Genomic DNA, 13,734 nt, shown 5'->3' with positions numbered 1-13,734 from the left:
ATTGAATTGAATTGAACTTAATTGAATTGAATTGAATTGAATTGAATTGAATTGGGCACACAGGCGCAGTCACAGCAGCTTGCCCCAATTCAAATGACATGATTGGACCACGTGTTTAGATGGAAGCTGTTTGGATTAACGACCAGCATAAATCACCCATCTCATTTGGAATTTCATTCAGATTGAGCTTAATCTGATCACAACATCCCTATTGGTGTGTTTACGTGATGCATTTTTATTCCGACCGGCCCTTTATTTCGATTATTTACTGTATGTCCATGTAAACATAGCTAATATCCATCTGACTATCTGTTTGGGCCTGGCATACCTCTCTGAGTCCGCTAGTGAGCAATGCTTGGACCTCTAAGAATGCACGTGCCTATATCCATACTATTTCTGGCTCAATTAAACCACAGTGCTTCATTCAAAGATACATAGTTTTCACTACAGCCTCAATATCAATTCACATTTTGTATCCTTGTGATCCCTGGGAGATAAATTATCCAAATGGGGAAACCAGCCAGTCTCCCCACACAGTATTTCCTAAAAAAACGTGTTTTACTTCTTCTGCCAATTGACTGAATCATGGTTTCTTCATCTGCCGTGTGTTTAGCGCCACCCTTTGAGTGGGGTTTGCTATGTTGTTGTCGGTGTGCATTCAGCACAACAACAAAAACAAGAGTTGCACCCAGAGGGCTGTGAAGAGTCTTGATGGACCCTAACAGGCAGATACATGTGACAAAACGAAAGCAACAATGCTTTGAATTTAAGGGATATTGGAGTGGACTATGAGGTATGAATTAGGCCTTAATCTTCCACCACCATGAGGGTTTATTCAATTTTCCACAAACTCAATGATATATACCAGCATTCTGTTACAGCTGTAAGGGAAACATTTTTTTGCTAAAAAACCTCACTTCAAAAAGTCTAAACTATCCATTAGAGAGCTGAGCAAACATTCTCAACACAAGGCCTTTTAGCGGCCAGCTCAGTTTTTGATACATGTATTTTATTCATAATCATACACCATATTGATTGTAAACTGACCCAGCCAGTTAAGAAAAAGATGCCACTGTATACACTTTGTGAGAAGATTGTCACTAAGATTGATCTCAAATATGAACTCAATCATCATTAGAGATCTGTGTTTGGGCACATGCGTGTGTGTGTGTGTGTGTGTGTGTGTGTGTGTGTGTGTGTGTGTGTGTGTGTGTGTGTGTGTGTGTGTGAATGCAAATTTTAACATGTCCTGTGGACTTTTTTGTATTCATGAGCTCATTAAATGTAAGTTTAAGTTAAACTAAAACAGCAGCCTGTTACCTTCTATCTAAACAGATAAATATCTGCCATATGTATTGTTATTATTATTATTATTATTATGTAAATTATGTTTTTCATTTCAGAATAATTCTTTTTTTTCAGTCAAATATCCCCATAGTTGTAAAAGCAGTACTCTTCTTTCCTGAACAACGTTTTGTCTCATCCACAACGTCTTTGACCAAGATTCCTTGTTGAAAATTCATTATTCGTTTGGGATGAAAACAAGCATGTTCCTAGAAATTAAGTTGGTCCTTGAACTCATGAAAAAGGTCAGGCCGAGGAAAGAAAACCAAAGTGATCAGACGAGTATGGTCTTTAAACCTTCTGTGCAGCTGTGAAGCACTGTATGATCATTTATGGTCACGTTTGATCTATTTACCATTTGGTGGTATATCTGTTTCAGTGGATGTTCTTTTTTTGTTGTTATTGAAAAACCTGTGCTTTCAATTAAAAAAATATGAATTTCACTCAATACAGAGACATGATTTATTTATTTGCATTAAGTTTAGCAGGATTATACCCCAAACCTTAATGTCACCGTTTGATGTCACCTTTTGACTACTAAAGTACAACATTAAACAAGAAACCAAGATTTTACCTTTTAGATCCTGGTATTTACCTCTAAATCTGATAGATTAAATTTAGAAGATGGGAGGAGGGACAAAACAGAAACACACAGGACAAACAACCGTGTACACGCACACATCCACACCTAAGAGCATTTGTTGAGTGACCCACTTCCCTCACAGTCAGGTTTTTGGATGGTGGGAGGCAGCCAGAGTACACAGTGAGAACCCACACATCCACAAGAACATGCACACTCCAAGTAGAATGACCCCAGGCAGGGATTTAAACCAAAGACTTACTTGCTGCAAGGCAACAGAGCTATCAACTGTGCCGTTGTGCAACCCTGTGTTTATACCTTTTGAAATAATCAAAATCTTTATTTGCCTTACAGCAAAACCTTCTCACAACAGCTGAACAGCCTTCCACCTGTTCTTCGCTGATTTTGAAGATTTTTCTTTGGGGATCAGACATCCCTGCCATCATCTTTATATTCTCAGTTAAAGGACTCTATTGCAAAGTATTATATTAAGGGAATTAAAATGGTTACTCGAAGTTCATGATTTAGATTATTTAGCTTTTCTAACTAGTTTAGTGAAGGGAAAAGAGCTTGAAAACATATTTAGTCCTATAATTTGTTATAAATCCTATCCACAGGGTATGGTACATTAAATATAATTATTTAGTTGTTTTTAGGGTGCTTTTTTTCAAGTTTAAAGCATATAATTTACCTACTGTCCCTGCTTAGCTGACTTAGCTGAGAAGAGACTTTTCGAAGACAGAACATAAACTGTAGGTACCAAGAATATTGCAGATATGTTGAAAAACTCCAATATTTCAGTGCAAATATGCGTGTAAAGTGCCCTGAGATATGTTTAAAATATGAAAAATGGAACCAGTTTTAAATCCTTGCTCCTCCATAATACTAAACCTAAGTCATGCATCCTGCAAGCTTTTTTTTAAAATAATAATAATCCTTTTGAATGCAAGCCATATTGCAACTTGCTAGTCTATACCCTGATTATATATATATATATATATATATATATATATATATATATATATATATATATATATATATATATATATATATATAATAGCATGCATTATTTTTCTGCACAGTTATGCTGTGCTGTTACATATAATTACATAAAATCCAGATCAAATACATAAAAAATTGTAGTTTCAAAATGACAAAATACAAAAGAAAGTTTATGAGACATGAATACTTTTGTAAAGCATTGCATGTCCTATATGAGTCGCAGATTAAACCATGTCAAAGGTAGCCAGGATTACTGAGCTATATGAAAAGAGATTGTAGAGCTTAAAGTTGCCAACAGTGCTGATGCTTTACAAAGAAAACACTCATAGCTTTAGGCATATGGATTGTAAATATCTAAAAGTGCAAAACAAATAAAAATAGAAGAAATCTGTGAGGGAGGTAAAAAAATGTTGCATGGCTCGTTGTGTCTAACTGCATCTGTATGTAACTAATCTCTGAACAATAGTATTTAAAGTCCCGTTGCAGAGCCACTTCATTACCAAAGGAGGTTCGTTAAAATAACCTAAACTGAGAAATGATGAAACCAACGTTTTCTTGTGTCATATAGGGATAGAGGATTTTACACTAAAAGGCTGCAACCTTACACCACCCCCAAAATCACATAACCACATATGAACAATAACATAACATCTGCCTGCCAGAAAATGAGAGCTGCCAATCGCAGTCAGCTGTTTAAAACCCTGATCCTAAACGAATCCAAGCACGGCTGAACAGATCTCTTTACGTCACTGGTAACAACAGAGGGAGATGCAAGAGACAGGGGGGTTGGTTTGTCTGATCTGATCATAAAGTGACGGCGGGAGGGATGTTAGAGAGGATGCGAGTGTTTGGGTCTTATGTCAAATGAACAATGCGATTGGCTGCTACATATCCGAAGTGCCATCTGTCCCAGCCCGTCAGTGCAACTGTGACGTGCAGCTGCCATGCTGCCTTCACAGACAAGACAGTGAGCTGAAGCTGTACAGTCATACTCAATAAATTGGAATATTGTTGAAAAGTTCATTTATTTCACTGACTCACTAAATTGAACATATTATATAGATTAATTACATACACACTGGTATATTAAATTCATTTCTGTTAATAGTGATGATTTTCCATTTACAGATAGTAAAAACACACAATTCAAGATGAGAATATCACGTCACATCAGTAAAAAAGTATTTCAATACAGAAATGGGGGCTTAGTGAAAGCATGTTCAATCTGACAAATGAGCCTCATCGCAAACATATTCGAATTTATTGAAAATTAATGTACATGCATGCAGAGAAAATGAGGATTTGAAAAGAAAACTGTCTCATTCATTTATAGACAAACGTCAAATGTAACAGATTTCTGAAGATACGAGTTGATAGTCTACCTGCTGGCCACTAGTCATACATATTTAAAATGTCTTCAACCCCAGTATATCTCATGGGGGCAGGGTGATGGCAGGCATTTCTCCCTGTCTCCCCCTGCTGATGGCCTAGGTGTTATTTGGCCCCCCCAACTCATACTTCCTCCTGAGCCACAGACAGATGCTGCATTTATCTGCCTCCTCGGCCACATCTCTAGCCAGCTTAATTCAGAAATCTGAGACCCTGACCCTGTGTGTGTGAGGGAGTAAGCTAGCAGGTAAGATAAAGGACTTTTTCACCATCAATAATGTGTCTTTATAGCATTCTAATGATGTGCAAATAGTTGCATTTCTTTTGAATGAGCTGGTAAATGACTGATTGACCATGGCTGATTCTGTCACATTGGGTTAATTGTATTATGTCAAAATACAATTAACCCTAACGTTCAAAATGTTTTTTTTTTTTTTTTCATATTAACCAAAGATCCATTAGTCGAATAAGCAAACTCGAAAAGAAGTCCTTCACATTTATTTTTACTTAAGGGAATGTCATTTGCATACATTTTTACATATCATGAGGTAAATCATGCAATATTTCATTAAAAAAATCATTCGATACTTAGTTAATTGATAAATTATTTTCACACAAGCAAAGTTCTTTGACTGAAGCAAGTAGCCAACACGAATTACGAATGCTCTAAGAAAGCTACCTCTTAAGCAAAAATATGCTGCATGAGCAGAAAACATGTGCACACTTGAATCCAGACATTCATTTAAAATATAAGTTTCATTTCCCAAAAGAAGGTTTGGAGGACTTAAGGTTAAGCTTTCTAACCCAAGAACATGGTTCCACCTTTCAAGCACGGTGATAGCAGCATTATGCTGCGGGTCTGTGACACTACCAGTGGTAATAATACGTTGCACAAAGATTTTGGCTTTAGGAAAACTAACTCCAAATTCTTCAACAAAACCAGAGCAAAATGTTTCATACAGCTGCTCTATTAAAAAAAACATCCAGAGAAAGAGTAAGATGTATAAAGAAACATCTAGACATCAGTTAAGACATTTATTTAAAACAGCATTTTATGAAGCTGACCATTTTCTTTCAAGTATGTCTGAATGGTGACACCAGCTAACCCAAGCCTACAGTAGACGTTTATTCTCATCCATGTTGATCATGTCAAGGCTCCATATCACGTAGCAAATGAATAATCAAAAATGAATCATCATATAAACACTGATAAGAAAAACATGCACAAGTTTCAACAGATGTACGCTGTGTGTACTGTTGCAAATCCTTGAAATATACTGCTGATACAACGGTCATCTTTCACATCTTTCCAACAACCTCCTTGCCCTAGAATAAAGGAAAATATGGGATTAAAAGCAAACCATGCAACCGTGTCATTGCTCTATATTGCAGAGTAAAAAAAAATAACATGTGAAAACTTTTTTGTTTGTTTGCATGTTTGTTTTTATATTACTGGATGAAAAATGTGAATGGCATACTTCCCAATGGAGAAAACCTTAGTGAACAATTTTGATAAAAAAAAACTATATGTATTGCAATCTGTAATAATGTATTGAAAATATATTCTTTGAGGGGAACAATGTTGTACTTTTTAAAAATAAATAACATAGAAAGAGATATTTGAGCAGTGGCCCTTTTGGAAAACTGAGAGAATCGCGTGTGAAGCATCTTATATTCTCTAGAATTAATTCAAGCTTAGGCTTTCTGGCAGATGTTCCCCACTAAACTACTTTAAACATACATTTGTTCCCTCGCCATCAGATCTATAAATAGTCCCCATTTAGGTAATCACACTGTGACTTTATATGCAATGATGGTCGTGCAAAATGTGTTTTTGGCAATACTTTATAAAAGTGTGCAATATGACTTATATTTTGTGTTTGTGTGTGTGTGTGTGTGTGTGTGTGTTGTCAGATAGGTTCCTGTTCATCTAACTGCGAAATACATCACTTCCTAGGACAGATTCCTATGTTTTACACAGTATCATATAGTACTTTATTATGCCACATTGTTTAGCACTGAAGCCATCTGTACCATCTCTTTTTGAATCATTTTGCTATCTGTGGTATCATCTTGGACATTGCATTACATCATATACTGTGCTGTTGTATTGAAACCAAAATATTTTAATTAAAGAACAAAAAACTTCCCTCACATAAACAAATCATATCCTGTTTTTCTTAAAATGACTGGAGGTCCTATTTTATGGCATTTCACAAAAAGTCCTAGCAGGATCTGGAAAAACTAATCCATGTGTTTATCTTTAGTAGATTTGATTACAGTGTTTTTACAGGCCTGCCTAAAAAGTGGACCAGACAGCTGCAGCTGATCCAGAACGCTGCTGCCCTGCGTCCTCACTAAGACTAAGAAAGTAGAGCACATCACCCAGTTCTAAAGTCCTTACACTGGCTCCCTGTATCTCAGAGAATAGACTTTAAAATCCTTCTGTTAGTCTATACATCCCTGAATGGCTTAGCACCTAAATACATCACAGACTTGTTATCAGTGTATCAACCATCCAGACCACAAAGGTCTTCTGGCTCCAGCCTACTCTGCATACCTTGAACCAGAACCAAACACGGAGAAGCAGCATTTAGTTTCTATGCTCCAATTATCAGGAACAAACTTCCAGAAAACTGTAAAAGTGCTGAAAGCCTGAGTTCTTTTAAATCAAGATTAAAAACACATTTGTTTAGGATTGCCTTTGACTATTCTAGTTAAACTCTTTACTGAAACATCATTAGTTTAAGTTTTTAATCCAACTGTTTTTAAAATTATCTATATTTACTTTTAGTTTCCATTTTCCTATGTTTTATTTTGTTAAATTTTTTCTACATTTTATTCAAACTGTGTTTTGTCCTTGTACTGAAATGTGCTGTACAAATAAATTTGCCTTACCTTGCCTTATGACCACCAACAGGTAAATTAATATGATACAGGCAATAATGAGCATTTTCTCTCAGAGAGGTATTATTTTGGAGGAACTTTCTGGCGTTCAATGATAGTAATCGGACATTTATTACCAACCAAAACGTTTTCATACATTTTGTAAAGATCAATCAAGTAACCTAACCTATCTTGTTCCCTCCACGTGTCTACAAAAATCCCTCTTGACAGTAACTTCGCTTCACCAACAGAGCAATGTGTTCAGAAAAAAACTGGTTGGAAATTATTCAAGGATCATTTGAGGCATCAAACTTAATAGCTGCCAATCTGAAAGACACTGAAAGCACATTTGGTAACATTTTATTTGAAGTACTGTGTGCATAAGACTGACATTACACTGTCATGAACATGACATAACACTTGTCATGAACATGAAGGCGTCTTTATGAATATTTATGACTGTTGTCAATACGTGTCATTCTGTAAATTATGACACTTTTAATGCAAAGTTAACATTTTTTAAAAATGTCTTCATTATGACATCTTGACATTAACCAAGAAATCATAGCCCATCATAAATATGTCATAACAGGTCCCATTCTAAACTTTTAAAAAGTTATTCACATGTATGTGTTAACATTACATTACAATGTTATATGTGAGTGGTCTAAACTTTGGCTGTCATGAGACCATTTTGATTGTGTCATTAATTTTTCCCCGTACCTTAAGTAAAATGGAACATGTAGGACTAATTGCAAATATATCAATAAGTGTTTTGATACTGAAAAATGCTGTAATAACAGTCATTAATGTTTACAGCTCAACTTTACTTGATGTAAGGGGAAACACTGACACACTTATATTTACTTTTGCAAATAAAGCAATTATTTAATATAATGTATATGATTACATTCTTTTTTATTACATCTTTTGCTTCTGAAAATCTAATTATTTTGTAATGTTTAACCAAAATAACCACAATTCCAACTTTAAAGACTACTAGCTTATGGCTCTAAAAGCATATTAATTCTACATTCATTTGTGAAAGGCATTTCTTAATTAAAAATTATTTGATTATAAGGTGTCATGTTTAACGTGATCGTTTAGGGACCATTCGTTTAATATAGTTCAGCAGTGAGTCTGCTCTGATCAGCTATGAATTTGCGCAATCTGTCTTCAGACCTCCTCCTCACCTTTCTGTCTTCATTGAAATCTTTATTGACCAGCTCCTCATCACTGGCGGCCTGCAGGCTGTCAAAAGTTCCCTGCCTTTCCTGTTCCATCCCAGACGAGCTGCTTTCTCTCTGCCGTCTCTTCCAGGACTCCATAATAACCTCAAAGCAGGGAAATCGAGTGTCGGTGGTGCAGGCGTACATGCCAATAGGTACGGCTAGCACCATAGCTAGAACTATTACTACTATATGAATTAGCTTCTCCCTCTGCTCCATCTCGGTGATGTCACTTCCTGTTACAAACACAATGCACTGGCCCGGGCGTGGTGTCTGGTTCTTTAGAGTCACACAGATTTCATATTTGGTGGCGGGCATCAGATCTGACATGGAGTAGGAGTGAATCCCGGGCCCAATGTAGGTAATTTCTTTCTTGACGTCATCTGCCCGACCAAAGTGGATGGTGAACCATGTTTCCAAGGGGCGTTCTAGGGCAGCAAACCACTCAATAGAGATTCCACGCACTGTCTGTTTGGCAATGCGAATGTCGATGAAGACATTTTGATCAGCACCACCTGATGCAGCAGGGACGCCTGGGAGGTGCGATGACATGGTGCTGTCAGCAGAGCGGACGTCCAGGAGGACGCTCACTGAGGAGTTCCCCATGAAGTTTACAGCAGTGCAGGTGTAGACCCCACGGTCTGCTGCGCTGAGGGAGGGAATTACCAGGTGGGATCTAATGGTGTCATCAGACACTCTCTCTTGGGACTCTGAATGAAAAAAAAAATCATATTACCAAAATTTTAAACAATCATTCTGACAGTTAGATCTTAAGCTATAAAACATTTTACACATCGTGTACAGTAAAAGTATACTTTTTCCACATTTCAGCTGTTTGATTTTAAATAAGTTGTTGTTTTAAAGTTGTCAAATTTGAGCCATCCTTTTAAAGCAGCACCGTTTACGTTTTGACCCAAATATTAGCTTAATTTGAGATATGTTAAATAATTTTTCAGGTCAATGTACATTACTTTGTGCGTATTGATGCTCCGTGGGGGCTGCCCTTCTCATAAATTTGCCTATGTAGGTTGAGAGGGTTGGATCCATTGCTGAATAGGCAGTAATGGAATAATAATGGAATTTGACTCAACTGAAACGTATGCAATTGAATTTGAACATCTTTATGTAAGTGTAGTGATCTGGTGACTTATTTTTGTACTTAAAGTTAAACTAAGCATAAAAGTGTCTTAAGCTCTTAGGACCTGAGAACTCTGGTCCAAACATAGGGTTTTGGACTTAGATTGAAAATTTTTATACATTTATCATTTGCTGCAGAAAATGCTGAATGCTGAATTAAATGGTTACTTCATTCATCAGGATGCTGATACATATGGAGGATATTTTAAACTGTATTAGATTTTCTATGAAATTCCGGCTTTCAAAATATTTTCCATAAAAACTCTCCAAATAATGTTTTAAACTATGCTTTTGATCTTAAAAACAATGATGTGATGTAAAGGAAATATATTCTTCTTGGCTTCTGTTATTTAAAGTAGTAGACAGCAGAAATATCCCCAGTTTAAAGGTCAAGTGAAATGAGCTTTACTCTCTAACACCATGACCCAACATTATGAAACAGCTGCTGTTCAATCTCCAACAATCTAAATCAGTGGTGACATAGCGCTGTCTGACAGCATGGTACTGGTTATTATATTTAACAAATATCCAGATGTAACAGTTTTTATCATAAAGAAGCATTAAATGCAATTTTGATTGAAATGGAAGTTTAAGTATCTAATTTATCACAGTTTTATCGTCTTAGCTGCAGTGTATCTAACAGTCCATCACACTCTTACCATGAAATCCTCTGATTATCTTCAGACCATATGTCCACCACACAGCAGGGTCTGGCCTCGCCTTGGCGTAGCAGTGCAGGGTGACGTTGGATCCCTGAGGCAGGCTAATGTTCGCCTTCGGGGTACTGACAACAGGTTTGGTGCACTCCTGGAGCTCGATCTCATGGAAGTACTTGCCTGTTCTAGAGTTCGGCCCTGAGCAGGTCAAATAAGAATTCATCAGTATGATCGGAGGACTCAGGGACATGATGAACTCCACGAAGCCCTTTAGGCGGCAGTCGCAGAGCCAGGCGTTGTCGTGCAGTGCCAGGACGACGTTTGGCCTGGGCGCAGTGGCCTCCCGCTCCTCTGTGCTGTGTATTTTCTGGTAGAGAGGCCAGTTCTGAAAGACTTCCTTCGATATGACAGTGAGCTGGTTGAAGGATAAATCTAAATATGTGAGCCCCTGCAAAAATTTGAGAGCGTGCTCTGGGAGGACGTCCAGCTGGTTGTGCTTCAGGTCCAGGATCTTGAGTGTTGGTGTGTCTTCGAACGCTGTCCATGGTACTGATCGCAGCTTGTTCCCTTGCAAACGGAGCTCGGTTAGGTTCCTCAAACCCTCCAGACCTTTTGAGTTTATAACTGTGATATCATTAAAGTTCAGCCACAGGTTCTCCACTGCAGGGGTTTTGGAAAAAGCCCCTCTGGAGATTTCAGTGAAGTGGGATTTTTCTATACGTATTTTGGTCAAATCAGCTGGAAGGTTCTCAGGTATAGCCCCAAAAGCGCTTTCTTCCATACATATGAGTGACCTATGGAAAAATGTTTTTGGTCAACTGATATCATTTTTTTCTGCCATGCAAATAGCTGCATGTCAGGTCAATACACTATATGACTAAGTTTTAAAGTAATACACGATTTACCATTTAATGTATAGCACTAAGTTAGAAATAACCCTAATGAAGATAGGGCCAAATTAAATCAGGTCTTACCTTCCATGACGGTCATCAATACAGCTGCACCCACTTAAACATCGAGCATAACTTTCACACAGTTCCACTTTCATCAGAATTACAATCAGTAGGTAAAGAATGATGTCCATAGTTCGTACGGACGCTTGAGGTTTACATTTGTGCTAAAGCGATGCCCACGGCAGCACACAACAGAAGCCTATTAAACTTAATCCCTGACATTCTAGCCAGGAAAAGGAGCATCTAATTCTTGGAAAAGCCTGCAATGATTAACACTTTGGCATCCGATCAAGTATACCTGTATACTGGGTCAGGGATACTACAAGTGTAAGGAACTTTATATGAATTATCCTTCATGGTACAGAAGCGTACATTAATTGCTAGTTTACAAATAAGTAAGAATAGTTTTCACCAATGCTTCTATAGCATAATTTGAATTTTTCCACATTTTGCAACATTGCAATGCCAAACCTTATTTAATCTGAGAGATACTGGGTATCATTTGTCTTTTTCAAAAACAGATGGGTTTCAAAATTTCTGACAAAATCTGAAAAAAATTGGCATGTTTTATTCGATTTAGCCACCTTTACTCTGATTTACCTGAATAAAATCTATGGCAAGCAACTGCTGTCAAAATTCACCAAATTAGCGAATGCTCTCTGCCTTTGCATAGTTTAATTTTACAAGTTTTTCAGCTCTCAGTTTATTTTAAACATTACTGAACAAACTGCAACATGAAGACCAATGGGTACAAAAGTAATGTCAACTATAAAATTGTGGGGACCTCTAAATCTGGGTTAGGTGATAAAAACAATATCACAAGCCTCAACTACAATCACAAAACATGAATCATGACCAAAAGAACGAGATACTGCATAAAAGCAGTTAAAAAAAACTTCCCCTTTAGGGTAGCTGTACCCAGCCTTACAGATAGGATGAGGAGCTCTGTCATCTGGGAGAAGCTCAGAGCAGAGCCACTGCTTCTCTCCACTGAAAGGAGTCAGATGAGGTACTCTGGGCTTCATAACACTGAGCTCCTCAGCGGCTCCTTTTGGGGGTTTGCCAGGAACGTCCCACTGGGAGTAGACGCTGCCGAAGACTCAGAACTCACTGGAGGGATTATATCCCATCTGGCCTGGGAACGCGGTGGGAATGAGAATGAGATAGAGGATGTTGCCGAGGAGAGGGATGTCTCGGTTTCCCTCTTCGACCTGTTGCCCCTGAGACCCAATATCAGATAAGCGGAAGATTATGGAACAATGGATGGATCACAAGTTTTGAACGTCTCACAGAGCACTGTTCAATCCATCATCAGAAAAGGAAACAATTCTGGCACAACTGCTAACCAAGAAGTGACCTTCCTCCTAAGAAAAAGAGGGCAAGGACAGCCTTATTCAGAGAAGCCACTAAATACACTATCCATGGTAGCATTGGAGTAGCTGCAGAAATCCTTTGAGCACCACAAATAGTGATCATGTGCTCCCCAAATCTGTTTTTTTAAGGAGCCTGGTTGATAAGGAAGCCATTGTTGATATAAAGCAATAACACAATATGTTTCCTGAAAACTAACAGTGCTCTAATTACGCCATTCGTATAGTAAAACAAAGTAGCAGCAGCTTTACGTTCTTCTTGATCAGAGTTGATGGAGGCTCTCACTGAATACAGGCCATTACTGAATGGAAACCTGTTAAAGGCTGCAAAAGACTTTACTCACCGGTTAGGATTCATTTTCCATCAGGGCAATGACCCTAAACAAACAGGAAGAGCAACGACTGAAGGTTTGACTCTTTTCATTCATTAGAATGGCCAAAACAAACTCCAGGCCTAAATCAAATTGGTAAGATACATTCATATTCAATAGATTAGAATATGTATTTGCTGTTTGTCAGATTAAAAGTACCGTTTGAAAAATAAAAACCTTTATACTGGTATTAAACATACTTTTCATTAACCCCCCCATTTCTGCATTAAAAGTCTTGCTTTTTATTGGCACTCTAATCTTAAAGGCTATGTTTTTATTAGCTGGAAGTGGAAAGTAATCATACATAACAGAAATAAAGACTTTAAAACAGCATCAATCTATGGTAATCTATACGGTGATATGAGTTTTTAAAATAAATTAACTTTTCAATGGTTCTCTGATTTATTGATTATGACTGAGTCACTTTATTATTGGTGTTCCCAGGAAGGATCCACTAAATCTATTTTGGGATGAGCTATTTTACAAAGAGAAATGTTAGTCTCTAGATAAGGAAAACTGGCAGAGACATCCCCCAAAAGACTTGCACTTATAATGGCAGTGCAGAGAGGGTTTTAAAAAGTATTAATTCAAGAAGGCTGTTTCAAAATGCATTCCAAACTTTTAAGATTTATATTTTCTGTTAACCAGTTATAATTATTTTCCTTCCAATTTACAGCATTTCTATCTGTTGATATATGACATAAAGCCCCAAATAAATAGAAGTATGTCAAATTTATAGAGCTATTTGTAGCAGCCTAATTCAAATATTTTGAACCATTTTATTTAACATGACTCAGTGATTACTAAAGATGATTTA

At 37.3% G+C, this 13,734-nt stretch overlaps 1 protein-coding gene across 2 annotated transcripts; it reads right to left on the bottom strand.

The window, feature by feature from the left end:
- Window positions 1-3,134: 3,134 nt before the first annotated feature.
- On the bottom strand, window positions 3,135-13,086 carry lrit2 (leucine-rich repeat, immunoglobulin-like and transmembrane domains 2). 2 transcript variants are annotated; one of them, XM_012880598.3, is made up of 4 exons: window positions 11,198-13,082; window positions 10,227-11,017; window positions 8,395-9,140; window positions 3,135-5,641 (listed from the first exon to the last, which is right to left on the bottom strand). In XM_012880598.3, exons 1-4 carry the CDS (start codon window positions 11,305-11,307, stop codon window positions 5,615-5,617), a joined length of 1,674 nt encoding a protein of 557 aa, XP_012736052.2. In that variant the 5' UTR covers window positions 11,308-13,082; the 3' UTR covers window positions 3,135-5,614. The 2 variants fall into 2 exon arrangements, with proteins under 2 accessions (XP_012736052.2, XP_012736051.2); XM_012880597.3 differs by lacking the exon at window positions 3,135-5,641 and having other exon boundaries at window positions 7,144-9,140; window positions 11,198-13,086.
- Between the last annotated feature and the right edge of the window lie 648 nt (window positions 13,087-13,734).

Source organism: Fundulus heteroclitus, chromosome 22 (genome assembly GCF_011125445.2).
Source record: "Fundulus heteroclitus isolate FHET01 chromosome 22, MU-UCD_Fhet_4.1, whole genome shotgun sequence".
NCBI lineage: Eukaryota > Metazoa > Chordata > Actinopteri > Cyprinodontiformes > Fundulidae > Fundulus > Fundulus heteroclitus.
Note: the sequence above shows the minus strand (reverse complement) of the source record. Positions and strands in the feature narration are given on the sequence as shown.